Raw genomic sequence first — 21115 nt, forward strand, 5'->3', positions numbered from 1 at the left:
TCTGGACACATTCCAGAGAGACCTCAGGCCCTTGTGAGCAACACTGCAGAATCCCAGAGAAAAGAGTGGAAAACGTTTATGAGGCTGACATCAGGGCAGGGATTTCACAGGGAGCTTCACTTCATGCCTCCAAAAAGCCCCAGCGGGGTTTGTGCCCTTGTGTGGATGGTGCTTGGATGATGCTTTTACAAACCAGAGATACACATCAGACTCAGTGGCACCCATCCGTCTTCACACGTGGTTTCCTGTGCTTTCAAGCTGCTGAAGGAGCAGACAAAAGGCAGATGCCATCGAAGCTACACCACCTCCACCCCCCCAAAAAAACACCACTTTATGCTTGCACTTCTTTCCCCTAGCGCCCAGGAGAAAAGAACTGGAATTTCCAAAAGTGGGAAATTCCAGCACTTTCAATTGTTTCCAAGTCAGAACAAAAAGTCCTGAGCCTCTTGAGTGCTCCTCAGAACAGCTGGGTGAGGAAAGCTTCACCTTCAAAATATCAAAGCAGCCTTAGGAGTAACACCACAATATTATCATAACACTTCAGCTGAGGCTGAGAAGCAGAAACATGTAGAGACAAACCAGGGAAGCTTAAACAACTCGGCTGGGTGTTATCCCACTGAAAATTCCCTTGATGCCTTCCTGTAAAACATCCCCTTCTAATAAAATCACCTTTCTTGGGGGGAAGAGAGCCTGGCTGAAGCTTTTTCACCCTCTCCCATAGAGATATGGCTCCTCTGTGGAGGAATGAGCATCCTTGTGCAGGCAGCATCTGGAGGGTTGAACTGATCCCCAGCTGGCAGCAGCCAGTGGCTCACCTGCTTGATCAGGGACCTGCTGCAAAGACTTGGAGCAGATGCAGATGTTTTGAAGAGAGGATGCAACCCCAGCCTTCGTCTGCCCATCCCTTCCTGCAGCTCTCAGCTTTGCTGCAGTGAGGCTGTTGGAGAGCCAGGCACGGCACAGTGACTGAGGGGAGCAGAGCTAGCCACATCCCTGCCTCTGGAAACGGAGCTCTCAGAGCCATGGCTGCGATGTCCACTGAAGTTTTGGGGCTCAGGAGACAAGCTGGCACACCAGGGAGAGACAGACTCGGGGCACAGAGCTCTGCTCTTCCAGAACAGCAGGCAAATCTGCTTGGGCTTAGCAAGGGCTGTGCATGAGCCGTCATCCTGCCTCCTCTTGTTGCCAAAATAGATGCTCCTGGGGTATGCAGAGGGGTGAATTCCCTGGGCACAGGCATAAATACACCAGGGAATTTTCTGGCTGTACCACGACTGCTATAATCTGTGACCCATGACTCCACCACCCACAGCCTGGCTGCCTTGGAGCAGCACAGGATTGCAGGTGAGACCACTCATACCCCAGCCTAGGGTAATGCCACTGGCAGGAAGCCCAAATGAACCCAGCACATCAGTCCCAAGGCCAGGAATTTCCCTAGCACCTGCTGCCAGCTGCTCCTACAATAAGGAAAAGATACTGGAGGCAATGTCAGGAGGCTGACAGCATTTTGGGAAGTACAAGCACAATCTCTGGGACTCACTGCACACTCAGGGCATTATTCCAATGGCTGATTGTTCTCATAGCTAAAACCTTTCCTGTTGTATCCAACCAGAATCTTCTCAAGAGTAACTTGTACTCAGTGCCCCTCATCTTTTCCATGTGGGTCCTTGCAAAAAGGGAGTTACTGTCTTCTTTGTAGCCAGCCTTTACGTACTGGAACATGGCAAAAAGTCTCCCCTAAGCCTTCTTTTCTCAAGGCTGAATAAATTCAGCTCCCTCAGCCTTCCCTCACACAATAGCTTCCTAGCCCTTGTATCATCTTTCTAGCCCTTCTCTGGACTCTCTCCAGCTTGTTCAAATCTTTTCTGCAGAGCAGGAACCAAAACTCAACACAGTATTCCAGGTGTGGCCTGATTTCCTGCTTCCCCCCCCCCTTCTCATCTTGATGCTTTCTTGCAGAGCTTGATGAATTTGCAGCCAGTTCCTGTCTGGGGACTTGCTCCTGTCTGGTGCCATGCATCACAGGCAATGCATTTCCCACTGCCAAGGGAATTGAACTCCTGCTGCCTTTCTGTGTTGGAGAGCCTGAGCACTCTGCACCAAGCCAGAGAAATGAGATACTCTGGTTAAAAGCAGCCAGGAGGAAGAAGAAGGAAGTGCAAGGCAGGGCTGTTGCTTTAGGTGGACTCCAAGTGAACCGGGAAGAACCTGGGATCAGCAGCACTAAAGCAGGCTTTGGACCCCAGGACATGGAGAAGCACAGAGGAGAGGGAGAAACCCAGTGCGAAGCACAGAGAGGTGGCAGCCAGAAGGTCACACGTGACCTGTCACCCTGCCAAAGGATTTGGGACAGAGTGAGTGCAACCTGCAGTGAAACAAGGAACACTGAGTCTAGGAAGGAGAAAGAATATGCTTGGCCCAAGCCAAGGCTGGGGAAGGAAGAACACTTGCTTTGTTTAAAGCCCAAATCCCTGAGTAGCAATTTGTGCTAACTGACAACAGATGAAATAAGAATTCCCCAAGTGGGGACTTGTTTTGCTCATGAAACCCTCTCTATGTGGGCAGCCTGCAGCCCCTTCAGACAAAGCAGCTTTATGCCTGTAGCATCCTGGTCTCCAGAGAAAATGCACTTGGTAGCTCTGCTCTCCAGGAACACCTCCTCTCCATCTGCTGGCTTCAGGCAGCTCACTCCGAGGGCAATCGGTGGCAAATCATGCCTTCAACCAGCAGTTCAAGGCTAGGAAAGGAAATGGGAGGATAACACAATGGGCATTTAAAACCAAAAGGGAAATAATTAGCAAGGCTGTGAGCAGGATAAGGGTTGGAGGCAGGTGTGTGCCAGCCACTGGTGCTTCAGCCTTTGGAGCTGCTGCTGGGATCTGGGATTTACAGAGCAGCACCTGGCACACGGCTGCTGTGCACACTGACAGCAGTCCTGCAGGCAAGGTCTGGCTTCCAGGCAAAGCCACCGCCAGATTTCACAGGTTGCGACATCCAGAAAACCCCAGGAGCCCTCGGTTGTTGTGCAGAGGGTCAGACCTCTCCCTCTGAGTCACCCCTGGCGGCCACTGCAGATCCTCTTTACTACTACTGGGAGAAGCCACATCTCGTACAGGGACACACAAGACCTTGGTCTGTCCTTGCCCCAGTGCTGCAGTGTCGCAGAGCCAGTTCCAACCCCCGTGCTCTCCAGGGAACGGTGAACCACACAGCCTTGAGCCTCGGGAGCTAGCAGTGAGCTGATCTTTGAGGTCTCTTCCAAACAGATGTATCCTGTGAGTCTTCAACTCTTCCTCTTCTCAAGCCAAAGAAGGAAGAAGCAGCCTTGCCCCCACATCCATGTGGCATTCACTGGGCAGCCTCTTCCCCATCGTGACCTGAGGCCAGGGAAATGGCTGAGTTTGTGTGGCTGCTGATCCCACACTTTCATCCCTGGAGCTGGCTTTCCAGGATATGATGACTGCTGATGGTAGGCATTGCATCAGGATGAAACATGGCTCGGCAAGAGAGGAAGAGGGGAAAATCCCCTCTGTGCCTGTTGTGGATCTTGCAAATTTGGGCTCTGAATAACTCAAAGTGCACAAGGAAACTCTTTGAGCACTCACAGCCCCAGCTCCCAGCTCTTAGCATATCCTCTGCATCAGGTCCCACCATGACCCACCCACTGCTGGCTGTGAAGGAAAGGAAGGATGGTGAGGCGTGGAGGAAAGCAGGAGGTGGTATTCTGCTAAGTGCTGATGCTGAACCTTGCCTCAGGCCACAAGCAGAGAGAGAAAGCAGCTCTCCTTCAGCGAGGCTAAACCCAGCAAAGCAAATGCAGCATCCCTGGAAAGCCACGGGGAGGCTAACTACCTGCAAAAGCAGGGTGATGCTGGAGGGCTAGGGGAGTAAAATTGCTCCCCAGTCCCTCCCTCCTTAGTCTGACCCCTCTCCTGCCCCAATGCCTTCCACACTCCCTTCTTCCCTCTCTCAGCAGCCCACTCTCCAGGATCCTTTCCTGCCCTCCATCCCAGAGCCCTCCCACCCTGCCAGGTTAATTCGAGTTCCTGATTTGCATAGGCAGCAGATCACAATGTTCTGGAAATCCCCTCCTGTGGCCAGAGCTTCCTCCCGACTCTCACAGCGTCATTGTCAGCCCTCAGCTTCCCTTGGCTGTTGGAGCACCACGACCCATCCAACCAGCGTGGCACAAGCGGCAGCCCCCAGCAGTACCAACATGCAGCAATACTGCCGATGCCAAGAGGCACCCACCAGCAGCTCCTCGCACCCAGCTGGGGAGCTGAGCCCACAGGTGGCACTGGGGTGCTGTGCCAAACCAGAGTGCTGTGCCAAACAGACTGCACCTGCCTTCTGCTCCGCAGTTGCCCCTCTGCTGCCAGGTGCCCAGCGTGGTGACCTGTGACAGCCCCATCACCACGCAGGTAGGGTCCAAAAGCAGCACTGAGGGTAGGTGGATTTATTGGGTGCTTTGGGATGCTGGGCCACTTCCACTCAGGATTCACACTGCTGGGCACACACAAGGCCCACCCTGTTTCCCCCTGAGTGGGGCCAACCCAAAGGAAGCCAGTCCTGAACCAAAAGGCAGGAGCAGAGGGCAGGAGAGTTCTGCCACCCCCACCCATGGCCTGTGCTCCTTCTCACCTCATTTCCCACAGCATGGCCACAAACGCAGAAACAGTCAGGCTGCCTACACGTGAACAAGCCTCTGCTGAAGGTGCTGAACACAACCCAACATGCCAAAACCCCCAAAACCCTGGGATGTAAGGGTGTCAGCTATGACTACACCCCCACAGCCACGCAGGCTCATGAATCACAGCTGCCATCAGGAGAGCCTTCTCCCCTGGGAGCACGGTGGGACTGAAGGAATGAAGAAGCACCAACAGGAACAAAAGTCTTTGCTTTTCATAGCCTTTTTTTATTGGCATTTGGGCCAGCTCAAGCTGGTGATCTCAGGTAGAAACACAACGAGCACATGGCTAGAGAGGTGAGGAGGCACTGGGTGAGAGCACATCACCAACTGACCACCTTCGTGGGTACCTAAGCTGCAGACAAGCTCCATGGCCCATGACTCTTCAGCCCTCTTGCCAAGCACCCCTGCTCCTATCACCCAAATCAGCAGGACTACAGCAAGATGCTTTTTGGGCTGCACAGTTCACACATGGTGAGTGCAGACCAAACAGCCCTGCCAGGTCCACAAACCCTTCTTTGAGGCTGCTGGCAAAGAACTGGGCAGCTGGAGTCAGCCTCTGTAAAACAGAAACCCTGAGATCCTCAGTGTTTACTCCAGCCGTGGTTCTGAACATCAGTTGCCTCGGTGGATGGTTTCCAAGGATTGCCTGCAACCCTGGCATACCACCTCCTGTCCAGCTCCACCAGCAGAGACAGCTCTCCCCTGCTATCTGAGGAAGGTGCAACCTGTTCTGACTCCAGAGGCAGCTGAGAATGGGGTGGAAACGCCTGGGGGACAACGACACCGCTCACAAGGTGCAGCAGCTTGCCTGGGGAGAAGCTCGACATGTTTGCAAACCTAGGAAAGATGCTCAGAAGGCAGGCAAGGAGAATGATGTAACCAGGCTCTCCAGTTGTCCAAAAGTGAGTCACTACCTCTATGACAGCCCACCCTCCTCTGCTGACTAATACCTGACAGGGCAGCCCCTGGAAGGAACGGCACAGGAGAGCCCTTTAAGCAGTGCCTGGCTCTTTATCAAAACCACATAGAGGCTGTCTGAGGCCTCCATCATGGGGAATTCCCCTTCTCCATGCCTAAAAGCTCAGCTGGGCCACCCTTCCTGCCTTTGAGGATCACAACCGGAGAGCGCCCCGCTCAAAGAGCTCTCAACTCCCTCCCCAAGCCCTTCCAGGAGCCAGCCAGGTGAGTAGTGCAATGCTTCTTGCAGTGCCCGAGATGGAGCGAGGGGAAGGCAGGCAGCTCCTCAGAGCTCTGCGAAGCAGGACCTCGCCACCCTCCTCCTCTCCTCACGGAAACAGAGCAGGGGTTGGCTAGTTCTTCTGCAGGCTGAGACACAGGGCACTTTCTGCTTCTGCAGGACTGCACTCAGCTCTGAAGCCAGGTTTGCCAAGGGGTTACAGAAGAGCCTCCAGGGTGGGGAACTAAAGGGAGGATGCTGTGCGTGGCTGGACTGCACTCAGCTCTGAAGCCAGGTTTGCCAAGGGGTTACAGAAGAGCCTCCAGGGTGGGGAACTAAAGGGAGGATGCTGTGCGTGGCTGGACTGCACTCAGCTCTGAAGCCAGGTTTGCCAAGGGGTTACAGAAGAGCCTCCAGGGTAGGGAACTAAAGGGAGGATGCTGTGCGTGGCTGGACTGCACTCAGCTCTGAAGCCAGGTTTGCCAAGGGGTTACAGAAGAGCCTCCAGGGTAGGGAACTAAAGGGAGGATGCTGTGCGTGGCTGGACTGCGCTCAGCTCTGAAGCCAGGTTTGCCAAGGGGTTACAGAAGAGCCTCCAGGGTGGGGAACTAAAGGGAGGATGCTGTGCGTGGCTGGACTGCACTCAGCTCTGAAGCCAGGTTTGCCAAGGGTTCACGGAAGAGCCTCCAGGGTAGGGAACTAAAGGGAGGATGCTGTGCGTGGCTGGACTGCACTCAGCTCTGAAGCCAGGTTTGCCAAGGGTTCACAGAAGAGCCTCCAGGGTGGGGAACTGAAGGGAGGATGCTGCCCGTGCATGGCTGGGGTCTTGCTGCCCCGGCTCCAGCTGAGATCTCAGACATGAGCACAGTCAAAGAGCACACTCGGTGCCCAGCAGCTGCCGAGCTCTCATACCCCAGCCGGGTTGCCAGGTCCTAGTTGCAGCAAAGGGCAGTCAGGGAAAGAAGTTGGTGGGGGAGTCTTGGGGGGGGGTGTTTCATATTTACGACCCTAAAACATCAAACCTCTGAGGAGCTGTGAAACAGCCCAGAGATAAGCAGAAAGCCAGGACTGGGACAGCTGCAAACAGCACAGTGGCCACTGAAGGACACCTGCAAGAGCCCAGCAGCAGCCACCTGTAGTGTCTGGAGCACAGGCAGAGAGCAAGCGTCAGGTCGGCTCACAGCAGGCTCTTTGCTTCTGGCCTCTTGGCTGTATATACAACAAACCCACCTCCTCGTGGCAAAGCCAAGGCAAGAAGGAAAAGCAGGCAGCTATGGAGCTAAGCGAAACCAGGTGCTTACTGCTTTCTCACTGCTCTGGCTGGTTTCTGTTGCTCAGCACCACACAACGACCAGAGCAGCAACACCGAGAGAAAGATCCCCGATAATAAATGCTTCCGCTGGGAGGAGGGAGGGAAATTTCCTTGCGTAACATCAGGAGAAACAGACTCGAGTGGGGAAACCTCCCTGGCCGAGCTGCTTAGGAAGGACCCAGTGAGGCTCAGCGGGCCCGTGGCAGTTCACAAGCCTCCTTCCCTGGGCACCCAGGGCCAAGGGGAGAGCCTGGCACTACCAGCAGCCCAGGAGGCAGGCTCATCTCAGCAGAGCTCCCCCTCAGCCACTCCTGCACACCCCAAGCGGGCTGCGCCGCACCAGCACGGGGCTGCGGGGACTCCTCCGCCCCACGGCAGCGAGGCGCCGCGGCCAGGCCCTGCTCTGCCCTCGGCCCCGCCATTTTGTCTCTCGATAAGCCGAAGCCGCCGCGGCAGCTCCGCAGCCAGCAGAAACCCTCGCTAAGGCGGGCGGCAGGCCAGCTCCTGCCGCCCCACAGGGTTCCGTTGTATCGAGACAGCATCGCTGCCCCACGGAGCCCTCAGGGGACGGCAGCCTACGGCCGCCGCCACTCCGCCATCACAAACACCAGCCCCCCAACGCGCCCTCTCGCTTTATATCCTCTGCCCCGCGCCGATTGGCTGCGGCGCCTGTCTGTCAGCCTGGGAATTTCCCGGGGGCGGAACCACCCCTCGCCCCGCTTCCTCCCGTGCTGGCGGCGGAGCGGTACCGGGAACGGTATCGGTGTGTGACCCAGCCCGGGGCTGCGTGCAGGTGAGCTCGGAGCGGTAGGGGGCTCTGCTGCCCTGAGGAGAAGGGCCCTGCCTGGGGCTCCGGGCTCGCAGCGCGTCGCGCCGCCCCAGAGCGAGGTGCTGGTGGCGGGGAGGGGCTGGCGGGGCTCGGGGCTGCGTGGCGGTGTCTGGCCGCCTTTAGGGAGTGAAAACCTGCTGAGGGGTCGGAGCTGCGCTGCCTGCTGGGGATCTGCCCCGTGGCCGGCCCGTGCGTCGCAGGCGGGTCGCGATAGTCGCGGTGCCTCCGTTCACCTCTCTTGGGGCAAGGCAGAGGCTGCCGCTTCCCCTTGCCGCTCCCGCAGGGGCAGCCGGTGGCAGGGGAGCCTGTGCTGCCCGGGAGCGATGCTCAGGGAGAAGAGCACGAAGGTGCGTGTGGGGGGAGTCTCCTCTTCGCCCGCGGGGGTCCCTTGGGCAGCTCCGTACGGCTGCCATAGCCCGGGCCGAGCCCTCGGGCTTGCTCCTCCGCTTGTTCAGCCTTACACAACCCTGGCGTTTCCCCGAGCCCACGCAACAGCCCTTGCACGGTTTCGGGGCTTGCGGATCCCCTCGGGCAGTGGTGGGTTGTGGATCCCACCCTGAGGGCTGCGCTCCGAGGAGCTTCCAGTCGATGCCTGATTCGCTCCTTTGAGTTTTCCCTCCCCGTTCCGCTGCCGGTCCAGCGGTGCGCGGCCGCATCTGCTGCGGATCCAGAGGCTGGGATAGCCAGAGCAGGGATGGCAGCTTTAGAGGAGGTGGTGCACAGCTTGTCCCCCTGTCTCCCCTCTCAATTCCAGGCTAAGGCCCCCCACTGAGAGCAGAGCGGGGGAAAGTTGCTGCCTGTCAGCCCTGCTGTTGGGTGAGAAGAGCTACAGGAGGGACTTGGTGGGGACCTGCAGTCTTTCTGAGATCCAGCTGCCCTGTTCCCCTGGGCACTGCTTGATCCCTGGATGAGGGAATCGAATGCAGCCTTTCATTTTCAGCTTGTCTCCATCAGCTTTGGATGAGTAAGAGCTGTTCTGCTGCCACAAGCTCTTTTGGGGTGCAGACTTCATTGATAGCACTGGAACAATGTGTGCAGGAGCCAGGAGACTGGACTCTGGGCACTGGGGCAAGTTCTGGAGGCAGGCTCCAGCCAGGCGTGCCCTTGAGAGCTGTCACTGTGGTGAGGTGAAGTAAACAAGAAGAGGAGAAGCTTTTTGCAGCCTTTGGCATCATTCCTGGCTCTGCAAGAAATCCCACGGTGCCCTTTCGGCCTGACCTACGCCAAGGCGTATTTAGCACAGGGCTTGCCAGCAGTCGGTGCAAAACACCCGTGGGTGGAGGAAGCTGAACCATCTACTCTTGTGGCAGCACAGATTTTGTTTTAAAACGAGGGTCAGGCTTTGGGTGTCAGGTAGCTTTGCTGCTATAGCTCTGCAGTGCCACTGCCTTCTGCTGCTTGGTTGTTTCACAGGTGAGGTGCACCAGATTGGACAGGAGTAGCCCAGATTGTGTTGGAGCTGAAGAGGAAGGGGTGGCTGTGCCTTGTTCTGCTTTTGAGTGCTGTGATGAGCAGCCATGACGCTGCTGAGAAGAAAAAGAGCAGGCAGCATGAAGCAAGATGTTTTTGCAGCTGAAGACAGGGTCTTGTGTAAAACAGCACCGAGTCTAGCTGCCTATCCTGCCTGCACTGGAGCTTGGACCTGTACTGAGGAGCTCTGCAGCTGCATGTGGCGGTCACCTGTGTTTGTAAACCAGGTTAGGAATGGGGAAGTCTTTGTTTTCCTTGTGAGCAACCTCCTGGGAAGCAACTTGCTTTGTGAAGCCTCTGCAAAGGGTGGGTTTCTCAGGCAAGGGTGGGTTTTCTAGCCAGAGGGCATCTGTAACATCTGTTGTGTTTCAGATTGGGCTCCTGCCTTCCCTGCTCTCTCTTTGCAGCTAGCCAACTGGGAAGAAAAATGCTTTGAGTGAAGGTTCAGACTTTACCCTTTGAGACCCAAGCCTTGCCATACCTACTTTCCCCTTCTTTTATTGTTCCTAGCCCAGCAGACTGCAGTGCCCAGAAGCCCTGTTGCTTCCTCCTAGAGCCAGCTCCTCTGCTTCATTGCAAATGAGACCAGTCCAGCAGCCTGGGAATGGTTGACCCTGGTCTGAGGCGCTGCTGGAGCTTTGGAGAGGAAAAGGAACAGGGCTGGGGGCTGTGGCATTTTGCTGATTTCCAGGAAAATGGTCAAACAAAAAAGAATTCCCTCCATAGTTTCTGTCTGAGTAGCTTTTGTGGTTCCTCTGAGGGATGCTTGGGTCTGGCAGCCCCACTCATGAGAAAGTGATGCAGGCAGTCCACAGGGATTTGCTTTTGCCTTGTGTGATCCTGGCAGGGAGGAGAGTTCCTGGGAATGTTGCATGCAGGGGTAAGGAAAACCCCATTCTCCTAAGGGCTGGGCCTCCATGGATCGCAGGGTGGGAATCGCTGGGTTGCCAAGCCCGTGGCTTCAAAAGGCTGGTCTCCACCCTGGGGTTTGCTGCCCAAGGCAAACCTCCAGCGGTGCCAGCCCACTCACTCTGCAGGATTTATATCTCCTGCCTTTATGTTTTCAGCTGTTCGGTGATTTTTAAAGCAGAACTTGTTTCCTGTGGCCAGTGCAGCCCTGGCTGTGGTGCTGGTGGCTGTGATCCTTCCTAGGTGACAGCAAGAAACAGCTTGGCCATGGCTCCGCAGTGCTAGCTGTCTCCCAAGCCTCAGCACAGCTGTTCAAATATCACCCTGCTATTGTCTTTGCCTGGCATTCTCTCACTCTCTCATTCTTTCCTTTTGCTGAGTTGTCATAAAAATTTACCACCTAAATGTCTTGATAACCCCCAACACCCACGGACAACCACAGTGGCTGGCTGCTGCTGTGACTGGGCACGGAGCTGGTGAGCTGCAGCCACAATCCACGGCTGCTCCTCCACCCCCAGGGCTGTGAAAGACTGTCAGATTAGCTCAGGAGCTCTTGACTGGTAAAAGGAGAAGTGTTTTCTGGTGGTTCAGTGGTTTCTTCTGGAGTTTGTGGTAGCTGGGTTTGGGTTGTGTTCCTAAGCATCGTTAGGTGCTGGTCTGTAGTCCTCTCTTCTCCCTCAGTGTTTTTTATTGAAGCATGAGGCTTTTCTTTTCCACTGCAAATTTCACCTTTCAGAACTCTTTAAGAAAAAAAATATTAAAGCAGGACCAAAGAGTAAGCTGGTCCAGGGTCTTGTCACCGAGGTGACAGCTGAGTCCCATGGCTTCATGCAGAAATGGGGCTGTTCCTTCACCCCAGGTAAACCCACCCTGGCCCCAGCGGTGGGCTCGGATGCTGCGGAAACCCTCCCTTGTTGCTGGGTCTTGTTTGCTGATGAATTCATGGCTAGTCTGTGCTTCCATCATCTGACACAGTTCAGTTCCTCTCCCCTGCTGCTGTTTGAAAGCTTCTGTGGCCTCTCTGCAACCATCTCCCTGGGGGGTGCTGACCTTGAGTAGAAAAATGCTTGACAAAACCTTGAGAGCAAGGAACAGCTGAGGCTTTCCGTGGCTCCATCCAGCTGGAAGAATATGTGATCTCTGAGTGAGCTCTTCTGGTCGTTAAGCTGGTCAGTGCAGCTGACTGGGGTTCAAAGGGCAGGGGACCTCCCCCGTGTGCTGTGGGTCAACATGAAAACCTCCCCAGTTTGGGGTCTGAAGGGCAGGAAAGTGGGGGCTGGTACTTCAGGCTGCTGCAAAGACACCTGGGGAAAGGATGCCACATGCAAGGGCAGCTTGCCCTAACGTTCCCCAACCCACACCTGGGTTTATGTCAGTGGAGGATGTGGATACCCCACAGGGTGCTCACTGCAAGATCACTGCCATCCAGCTCCTCCGGCTCCAGATTTGGAGCAGCATGTGGTGACTGGACACCAGTAAGGAACAGGCTTGGGTCCCCAGCCTGCTGATAACACTGTCCCCATCTGCCAGCCTGAGCCAGGCAGGTAATGTGGCCATAGGCAATGCACTTCCCTGCAGTGAAGGTGCCACTGGGTCCCCAGGCCATGCTGGGCTCCATCCTGCCCACCAGCATATCTGCTTCTGAACTTCTCTCCATCATGTGGCTGGAATGGATTTTGTACTGTCTGTGATGATGCTTCCTGGCACTGGGCCCCATGGCACAGAAACTGTCCTGGTTCTTCTGCAGCTTCCTGCCAGCTGCTATGGCTCCAGAAATAGCTGCTGCTCCCCACAGCACTGCTGGGCAGATTCTGGCCATCGCCATCCCCAACTGCTAGGGACAGGATTGCCACAGGCAACGAGAGGCTTGAGGGCACCTGCAGAGCAGGAGGACAGAGAGACCTACCAACAGATCCATCTCCCGAAAGCACACTGCTGCCGAGGCCGTGCCTAATTACCTGCTGCCGCGGCAGGCGTTAATTGCCGCCGGGGTTGCGGATGCTGCCAGGTGGCAGTTGTCATCTGGAAAGTCCCTGCCGCTCCCTGCCGGGCAGGTCATCTAAATGGGTGATCAGCCCAGCTCCTGCCCTGAGCATTAGTCTGAGGTCGAGACAGTTTCGGGTACAGGCCCTCCCCTTTCCCCTTTCAGAAATGCCCTTCTTCAGCCCCCACTCCTGCGCACCATCTGCCTCAGCTGGGTGGAAGAACGCAGGAGGGTGCCCACGGTTCCTCCTGTGGTGCCTTCAGGCATCACCTCAGCTCCAGCTGGCATCAGCCCTTGAGGCTGTTTCAGCTGCTGTGCTGTTCCACTTTATACAGCGCTGGCACTGGGGAGGACATTGTTGATGAGCTGTACTGTCATTGCCAGCAGCTGGTTTGTCACCCCCAGGAGATGGTGAGACCTGGAGTCAGGATCCTGCCCAGCCCTCCCCAGGTCTGACCTTGTGGAGGAGGAGGAGGCTTCAAGCCACCCACATGTGCAGGGAGTTGAAACCTCAGCGGCACACCGTGTGCAGGTGCTTCCTCCTCTTGTACTTTGCTCCTGGCCTGGCATGTGCTCGGCTGTTCCTGGTGCCCTGCTTTGGGAAGCCATGCTGGTTGCAGCTGGGTTTGTGGCTGAACCAAAGGGCAGAACAGGTCTGTGGCTGGCTGCTGGGGCTTGTTCCTCTTGGTGCTGTCCAGAGCACTCACCAGCTGTACCTTAAAGCTTTTAGAGCTGCAAACACAGGCCCTCCTCCAAAGCCCCCCACAGCCCTACCTGTCCCCCAAAATCTCCAGGTTCCCCCAGTGCCAGTGCCCAGGTCTGTGCTGGTGTGGGTGGATGCTCCTAGGATGGGTCTCCATCCCAAGTGAGATGCAGCAGCAGGTGGCCTGGGGGACCTCCCACACCCCACAGAGGTAAGAGCCAGCCCCGAGTGAGGGCAGTGGTGATGCTTCCTCGCATGACACTTCTCATGGCCGTGAGTCATGGCAGCACGTTCGCTCCACGCAGGGCTGGAGGGGGAAGTGCCTTCACCTGGGACACTTCTTTGCCAGCTGCCGAGCAGCGAGGCAGTGCTGTCCGTGCTGGACCCCGACACGGCCGGCACCAGGGGACCACAGCAGCCAGAGGAAGGTGACGCTGTGCTCCGTTGCCTTGCAGGGATGCCTGGCTGTGAGGCAGGCGACTGAACCTCGGGCATGGAAGGGAGAGGACCTTACCGCATCTACGACCCCGGCGGGGGGTCGGAGGAGAACGGCCCCACGGCCTTCGAGCGGCTGGTGGAGGAGAACACCCGGCTGAAGGAGAAGATGCAGGGGATCAAGTCTATCGGTAACTGCTGCCTGGCTGGAGGACGAGGGCTGCCCGTGGGACGGCTCAGACTGTGCCAGCCGAGCTTGGCTGTTTCTTGCTCTGTTTAGAAGGGGAGATAGGAGAAGCTGTGGGGTCCTGGCACTGGGGCGGTGGCAAAGGTCTCCTTGTCCTGGAGGGTCAGGCAGGATGTCTGAGCTTTTTCGCAGAGGAAGCAAAGCTTTTGCTGAACTTCTGGGGTGCTTTATGTGGGATAAATGGCTGCACAGAAGAGAGGATAAAAGAGCCAAAACAAAGAAAGTGATTGAGCAAGATCAGCTCCTTGCAGTCCTGCACTGGCACATTGCAGGTGCGAGGATCTGTCCTACTTTAGATGAAAGCCCTCCTGCAACCCCTGTCAGATCACGAGCTTTTCTCAGGTGCTTCTCAAAGCCCTCAGTGTTGGGTGCTCGTTGCAGCAGCAGGGCCATGCCAGCCCTGAAATGCTCAGCCGAGTCGTGTCACCTCCTTTCTCCTCCTTGGCTGCCTTCCCCACCCACCCCTGGTTTTGCTTTTGGTCTCGTGGCCCAGCTTCCACTTTCGAGTCCTGCTTCTGCAGCCAAATTTCCACCTGCCTTGTGATTCCCATGTCTCCATGCCACTGCCCATGACCAAGACCCACTGGTGTGACAGAAGTCACTCAGGTTGGGGAGACAATTGCGTTGCCAGTGCCAGACCCCAGAGCAGGCAAGCTGGACCCCAGGTGCACCACCTAGGCTTGAATTTGTCTCCTCTGGGGAGCAGAGGAGAACTCTGAGAGAAGCAGAGCTGCCCTTCTGCCTCCTGAAACCAGTCAGCTGTGTGTCAGCCTGGGGCACTCTGCAGCCAGTGAGCTGCTGGTGCAGCTCTGCTGTTGGATTTGGCCAAGAAAAGTTGTCTCTGCATGAAGGACAGTGCTGGGCACATCACTCAAGCAAGAGAGCTCGATGTTGATGCGAAGGGCTGCTGCAGGGCAGGCAGTTGGGAAGGAGAGTGAGCATCTTTCTGTTGCCCACGACAGGAGAGTTGCTAGAGGAGTCCCAAGTGGAGGCATCCAAGCTGCGGCAGAAGGCGGAAGACCTCGTGAAGGACAACAAAATGTTGATAGCATCATCTTTGGAAGACCTAGTGGAAACTGGAGGTAGGAGGTGTGAGGCTCACCGGGGAGAGATAACCTCATGGCTCAGATTCCCGAGCTCAGGGGAAAGGAGAAGATGTGAAGGAGACTTTGATGAGGGTTTCTTGCAGCCCTGTGATCTCTGAAGTGTATCAAACCACTGCCATCCTCCTGTCTCCTGGAGGAAAGTTCTAACCCTAACCCTAACCCTAACCCTCCCCATGGCTGGGATAGAAATGATCCATCAGTCCCCAACTTTGCCGAGGGTCTGCTGTGCACCCCCCATGCCAGGCAGGAAGAGGTCCCTCTCTGCAAAAGGCTCATGGCAGTGTCCTCTCCCCTCTCTGCAGCTGTTGGCCCTGATCCCAGCTCCACACGAACTGCCCCGGGCAGCGCCCAGCCAGACACAGAAGCACGGAAATCACCTCCAAGTGTGAGTCTGGTGAACGTGAGAGCTGGTGCTGGTGTGGCTGGGGGGAGAGACCCTCTGTCTAATTAAAGCAAAAGGAGGAAGGCTTTAGCCTCTAGAAATGGGATAAATCTGAAAGGAGGAGTCAGCTTCTCTGCTGTGCTCCTGTCCTGGTGGTCCTTGTCCCATGTGGTGAGCATCCTGGGCTGCCAGTCCCCTAGGGAATCACTGACCTGGCTGCCTTCCCTTGCAGGGGTCCTCTTCGGAGTTCGAGGTTGTGGCTGTGGAAGCTCAGGGGTTTCTGCAAGAGAGTGGGAGAGTGGTGAGTGGACCCTGTGCCCGTGGGGTGTGGGTGGAGAGTCGAGCTCTTGGTGTGGTGGTGGTGGGACTGGGGCATGAAAGGGTGTGTAGACAGGCAGTGGTGTGCCCGGTGGCAAGCAGAGACAGGGCCAGGGGATCTGTGTCAGGGTAGCTGACAGTACAGGGGACAAACCACACCCAGGTGTTCCCAGGCAGCCCCACCTATGGTCCCCAGGACAGCGCTCATGCAGCAGAGCCCCTGCCGCCAGTGAAGGGACCTGATCTGGCCTGGCTGCAGGCAGGAGGGAGCCACACAGCTCCGTGGCTGCTCCTCTGCTTGCCTCACTGGGGCTGGAGGCCTTGGAGCGGTGCCACAAGTGTCCCAGCATGGACTGCTGTTGTCGCCTGGCCAAGGTGGGGAAAGGGGACTATGTGTGGGCTGCCCTCCAAGGACATGGGCTCCCAAGTACAGGTGGCCTGGCCATGCCTGGGCACAGGGCCAAAAACCAGCTGCAGACAGACGGGGTTGCTGGTGCCTCCATATGCCACATGACAGTGATGAGAAGGGCTCTGACAACCCATGGAGCTCTGACCACACTTCATCCCCTCTCTCTTCCCCAGGACTTGGAGCAGCCATCAAGCGAGGATGCCAACTTGCTGCCCCAGCTGCAGCAGCTGGAGAATACGCTGAGTGGCTGTGCCAAGGAGGCCAGCAAGGACCAGGTCTTCGTGCGCATGGGCTACATGGCCTCCGAGCTCAAGCGCCTGGCCTCCAAGGTGCACAGGAACGAGCAGAGGACATCGTTCCTGCAGGTGAGCAAAGGCTGCCCAGGCTCTTTGTCAGGGTTTTCACCTTCAAGCCCCTCCTTTCTAACCCAGTGTGAACACCTGCCTTCATGCCAGGGCTTGGTGGGGTATGGGTGGCCAGGCAGGCTCCAGGGACTGACCATGGCCTTCATGCTGCCTGTGTTTGCTACCCAGACCCTATGTGAGACACTGCACAGTGAGAACAAGGAGCTGAGAACTAAGCTGGAGCGAGACCTGGAGCAGAGGAACCAGGCACTGGAGAAGCTCAGGTGAGGGTAGGCATTGTGGATAGGGATGGGGCTGCCCTGAGTGCTTCTTCCCACTGACCTGTCCCTCCCTGCCTGCAGGTGTGAGAACCAGGAGCTCCGGAGGATGGTGACACTGAGCAACCAGGACAATGGGAAGAGGGAAGCTGCCGAGCAGCAGCAGGTGAGGAGGCAGCATCACCCTTGGAGAGGGCTGGGAAGGAGGCAGGGAGCCCGCTGACACATCAGCAAAGGTGGCCTCGTTTTAATCAAGCCCCCAGTTTGTCCCAGTATGACCAGCAGGACGTCTCAGGGTTTTGAGGGGATGGGGGAGGCCGTGGGAGGGGACACTGGCTCGAGTTTAGCCAGCCTTGGGCACAGCCTCCACAAAAGCCCTGAGGGTCCCCCCCGTGCGCGTCCAGCAGAGCGGGGCCACGGTGGAGAAGGCGCCGGGCAGAGGAGAGCTGGAGGCCAAGGAGAAGAAGGTGAAGATCCTGGAGCACCAGCGCAGGGAGGTGAGGACCAGGCTGGGAGGGAGGCTCTGCCAAGGAGGTGGGGAGTGGGCAGCAGGGGTACGGGGAGACTGGGACAGGGCTGCAGAGCTGCAGGGAAGCACTGCTGGAGCCAGGATCTCCATCCAGCTGGTTCTCAAGGTGCTTTCATGACGGGAGGCTGCTGGGGACTGCCACAGCTGGCTTGGGGCAAGGCTTGGGCTCCCATTCAGCCATCCCTCTCTTCACAGCTGCTGGAGGTGAATAAGCAGTGGGATCAGCACTTCCGAGCCATGAAGCAGAAGTATGAGCAGAAGGTAGGGCTGGGTGCTTACAGCTGGGGGCTTGGGAAACACATCTCTGCTGGGGGCTGGCTGTGTGGACTTGCAGGGGAGGGCTTTGGGGCTGCCTGTGCCTCCTTGCTCTCCAGTGCGTGTCCTTCGGGGCAGCCAACATCCCTGCTCCCCCCCTGCAGCTCACAGACCTGCACCAGGAGCTGGCAGAGGCCCGCAGGGCACTGAGCGAGCTGGAGGCGGAGCGGGAGCAGAAGCAGCGAGACTTTGACCGCAAGCTGCTCCTGGCCAAGTCCCGGATCGAGACAGAGGAGGTGAGTCCCTTGGGAAGGCTGCTGGAGAGCTGCTGGCCCTGTTGCCCTGCCCTGCCTGATCTCCCCTCTGGGTTCTGCAGGCAGAGAAGGAGAGGCTGGCCATGGAGGTGAGGGACCTGCAGCAGAGGATGCGGTTCCTGCAGGAGCAGCTGGCTCCAGTCACCAGGCAACGGGAATACCAGGAAAAGGAGATCCAGAGGCTGAACAAGGTGAGGGCCAGGGCACAGCTCCTCCCTGAAAATGTCTTTCCTGCTGTTCAGCCTCTTTTCCTCTCTTAAATCCAAAACTAACCCAGATCAAGCCCCACTTACCCAACTCCCTGCCTTGGTGGTGTCATCCACACACCTCCAGGCTCCCAAGAGAAGAAGGGCCCTATAGTCCCTCTTGTCCTTGCCCAGTTATAATGGATTCCTGTGCTGGGCACACACCCACGATCCTTCAGAGATGTCATGGGCACAGTACCTTGCTCTGACCTCTTCTCTGTTCCTCCTTTTCCTCTCTAGGCACTAGAGGAGGCCCTGAATGTCCAGGCCTCTCCACCACCTATCTTTGCCAGTGCCATGGAGCCAGTGGGGAAGATGCCGCAGCAGGAGCTGCTAACCCAGAATGAGTTGCTCAAGCAGCAGGTAAGACAGGACACAGAACCACTGGAGGCAGAGAGGGAGCTACATGTCCTGAACCTCTCGAGCAAAGAGCTCGTTGTGGCCAGGAGCAGCCCAGCAGCCTTGACAGGGGGTTGCTAGTGCTGTGGTGGTGGAGAGTGGAGGCTCAGCATCCTCCCAGCCTTCAGCTGGAAGCTGAAGCCATGGGCATATCATGCAGACCTATGGTCCTGGGGCTTGGTATGGCTAGTAGGGTCAAGGATGGCAACACAGTGATGTGAGGTGCTTGGGGGAGGTGTCTGTCCTGAGCCAGGCTCATCCACATCCTTCCCTCCTGCCAGGTGAAAATTTTTGAGGAGGACTTCCAGCGGGAGCGGAGTGACAGGGAAAGGATGAATGAGGAGAAGGAAGAACTGAAACAGCAGCTGGAAAAGCTGCAGAAGCAGTTGGTCCTCTCCAACAACCAGGTGAGCAGTGCCAGGTGCCTCTGGGAGCCCCAAGTCCATTCCAAGTGTGTCAAAGGTGTTTGTCCCAGTGTCACAGCCCCCATGCCCATCTCAGAGCAGGGGCTGTGAGGGAACAGGATAGGTGGTTTTACTGCTGCTTGTCCCTGCCAGGGCATCCACTTCGACTTGTCTCTTCCTTCTGTCCTTCTCCTGGGGTTCTGATGGAGGGGGATGACTCGGGCATTCCTGCAGAGCATTGCAGCAGCCCTTTTCTCACAGGCAAGGGGGTGGCAGGGTGGGCTCTGCACTAACCCCCTTGCTCCCAGCTGCGAGCCTCTAAGGATGACTGCCAGAGGGAGAAGGAAGAGAAGGAGAAGCTGAAGAAGCTGCTGAAACAGCACAAACAGGTGGGAATGGGGAAGAAACCCTATTTGGGTGAAGGGGCTGAGGGCTGCAGACCTGGCCCCAGTCTCTTATGCCACTAGAGGGGCAGCTCCAGGCCAGGTGGTGAGCGATGCTGGTGGTGGGCTGCCCTTAGGCATCTCTCCAACATCTCTCTTGGCTCCTCGCAGGCTTCTGGAGAGAGGCTGCACCCCGAGCCGCTGCCAGGGCCGCTGGGCCCTGCCTGCCCCGTGTACCAGTACCAGTACAGTCCCCCTGTCGCTCACCCCATGTACCATGGCTTTGAGGAGTGGCAGCAGATCCGCTACCCGCCAGCGATGCCAGGCGAGCACCAGCCCGGACAGAACTTCCACCATTTTCCCCCGGTGAGTGTCTTACCTAGGCCAGAACGAGCAGGAGCAAAGCATCCCATGCAAGCAGGTCCGGGGCTTGCTGCTGAGCCACCGAGTCGCTGCGGGTGGCTGAGCACACATGTCCTGACGTCACATGAGTGCTCAGCCCATGTCCTGCCTCTCCTCCCTCTCCTCCCTTGGCGGTCACAGGCGGAGTGCAGCCTCGTGAATCACATCCCTGGTAATTTGCCGTTTCTGTTCCGTCTCCTGCAGCCTGAGTATCCCTGGCGCCCGCCCTGTGCCATGGCTCGCAGCCAGAATGCCCAGGCAGTGCCCGGGGTGAAGCCGGTCCCCAAGGACTTGGGTAAGGATCAGACCCTCGGTGAAGGGAGTGCCCCTGTCCTTCACCCTGAGACCCTGGGCTAACCACTTCAGGGAAGGATGGGGGCACAGCTTGCCAGGCAGCAACCGTTTCCCCTCAGTCCCCACCTCTGCCCAACCAAGGGGATGATTCTGCCATGGGGTTGGTCCCTCCACCACTATCTATGCAGCGTCTGAAGACAGACGTGAGCCTGAGTTCCAAGAGCCCACAGTCAGTGCTCAAGGATAGTGCCCATCCTAGGGCTGGCTTCTCTCCTGTGGGGTTTGGGCACACAGAGCCATGCTTACCCCATGCTACCCTTTTTGTGTCTCAGAACAGGCAGGTCCCGGACTGCCCTAACGCCAAGGACCGGCTGCACTGCGATCCCAGCAGAGGAGGAGTAGGGTGTGTGTGTGTGCCCCCGTGTATGTATCTAGGAGCTTCCTCTGGCTGCCTGGCCCTGTCCATGGACATGCGGTGGATGTGGCCACAGCCATGGCCTGGAGCAGCTCAGCAGTGCATCCCCATGAGGAAAGTGTGAAGGAAGGACTGAAGGTGCCATTGTGGTGGCAACCAACACAGGATGAGTCTTTGTGGCCATCCTCTTCCCCATGAGGCATCAGGCCTGGCATTGCTGTAGAGCTGAGCCCAGTCTTCAGGGAAGAGAAGCTGGTGCTTCCCAGGAGCATGCCAGGAGCTGCCCGGTCCAGGGGCTTCAGTTGAGCTCCTGGAGGTGCAGGTGACAGTGGGGACTCTCCCAGCAGAGGGAGATCCTGTGCTCACAGGCAGGTGCCTGCCACAGCCATGGCCCGGGCTGGGGGGGTTGGTGTCTTTGTATTTATTTAAGGACTGAAGTGTAGCTGAGTCTCTCTGGTTTCATCCCGAATGCTGCTTCCCCTGGGGCAGCTTCTGTGTGAGGATCCGGGGGGCTGCCAGTCCCCATGTGCTCAGTTTTAGCTGCAAGGTCGAAGCCAGCACAGGGGGAGCCCAGGATCTATTGCCCCAAGTGCATGTCCCCCATCTCTCCCCTTGGGAGCTGGTCCCAGTCCCTTCCCTCCCCTCTTCTGCCCCCCTTACCTTTGCCAGGGCAGGGAAACCCCTGCTGCCCCATTCCTCCTCCTTCTTTCCCTGCAGCAGTGGCCTTGGAGCCAGTTCTTTCAGATTGCACAGAGCAGATCTTGCTCCAGCAAAGCAAGTCTGAAGAGGGAAAATAACAGAAGAGAAAAAAGGCCCAACCCCAACCAACAAAGGAGCTCTGTTGCTGCGGGTGTGACTGTCACATGCATGACAGCAGCAAGA

General features: G+C 57.2%; 1 protein-coding gene across 3 annotated transcripts; it reads left to right on the forward strand.

Moving 5' to 3' along the window:
- The first annotated feature begins 7863 nt into the window (after nt 1–7863).
- On the forward strand, nt 7864–20675 carry TNIP1 (TNFAIP3 interacting protein 1). 3 transcript variants are annotated; one of them, XM_064162052.1, is made up of 18 exons: nt 7864–7972; nt 13530–13700; nt 14719–14838; nt 15165–15247; nt 15477–15545; nt 16145–16336; nt 16505–16599; nt 16678–16759; nt 16998–17090; nt 17318–17383; nt 17542–17673; nt 17754–17882; nt 18177–18299; nt 18617–18742; nt 19048–19128; nt 19294–19488; nt 19729–19819; nt 20151–20675. In XM_064162052.1, exons 2-18 carry the CDS (start codon nt 13568–13570, stop codon nt 20174–20176), a joined length of 1836 nt encoding a protein of 611 aa, XP_064018122.1. In that variant the 5' UTR covers nt 7864–7972; nt 13530–13567; the 3' UTR covers nt 20177–20675. The 3 variants fall into 3 exon arrangements, with proteins under 3 accessions (XP_064018122.1, XP_064018123.1, XP_064018124.1); XM_064162053.1 differs by having other exon boundaries at nt 17001–17090; XM_064162054.1 differs by lacking the exon at nt 16998–17090.
- The last annotated feature ends 440 nt before the right edge of the window (nt 20676–21115 follow it).

The sequence above is a fragment of the Pogoniulus pusillus genome, chromosome 22 (genome assembly GCF_015220805.1).
Source record: "Pogoniulus pusillus isolate bPogPus1 chromosome 22, bPogPus1.pri, whole genome shotgun sequence".
Classification (NCBI taxonomy): Eukaryota; Metazoa; Chordata; class Aves; order Piciformes; family Lybiidae; genus Pogoniulus; species Pogoniulus pusillus.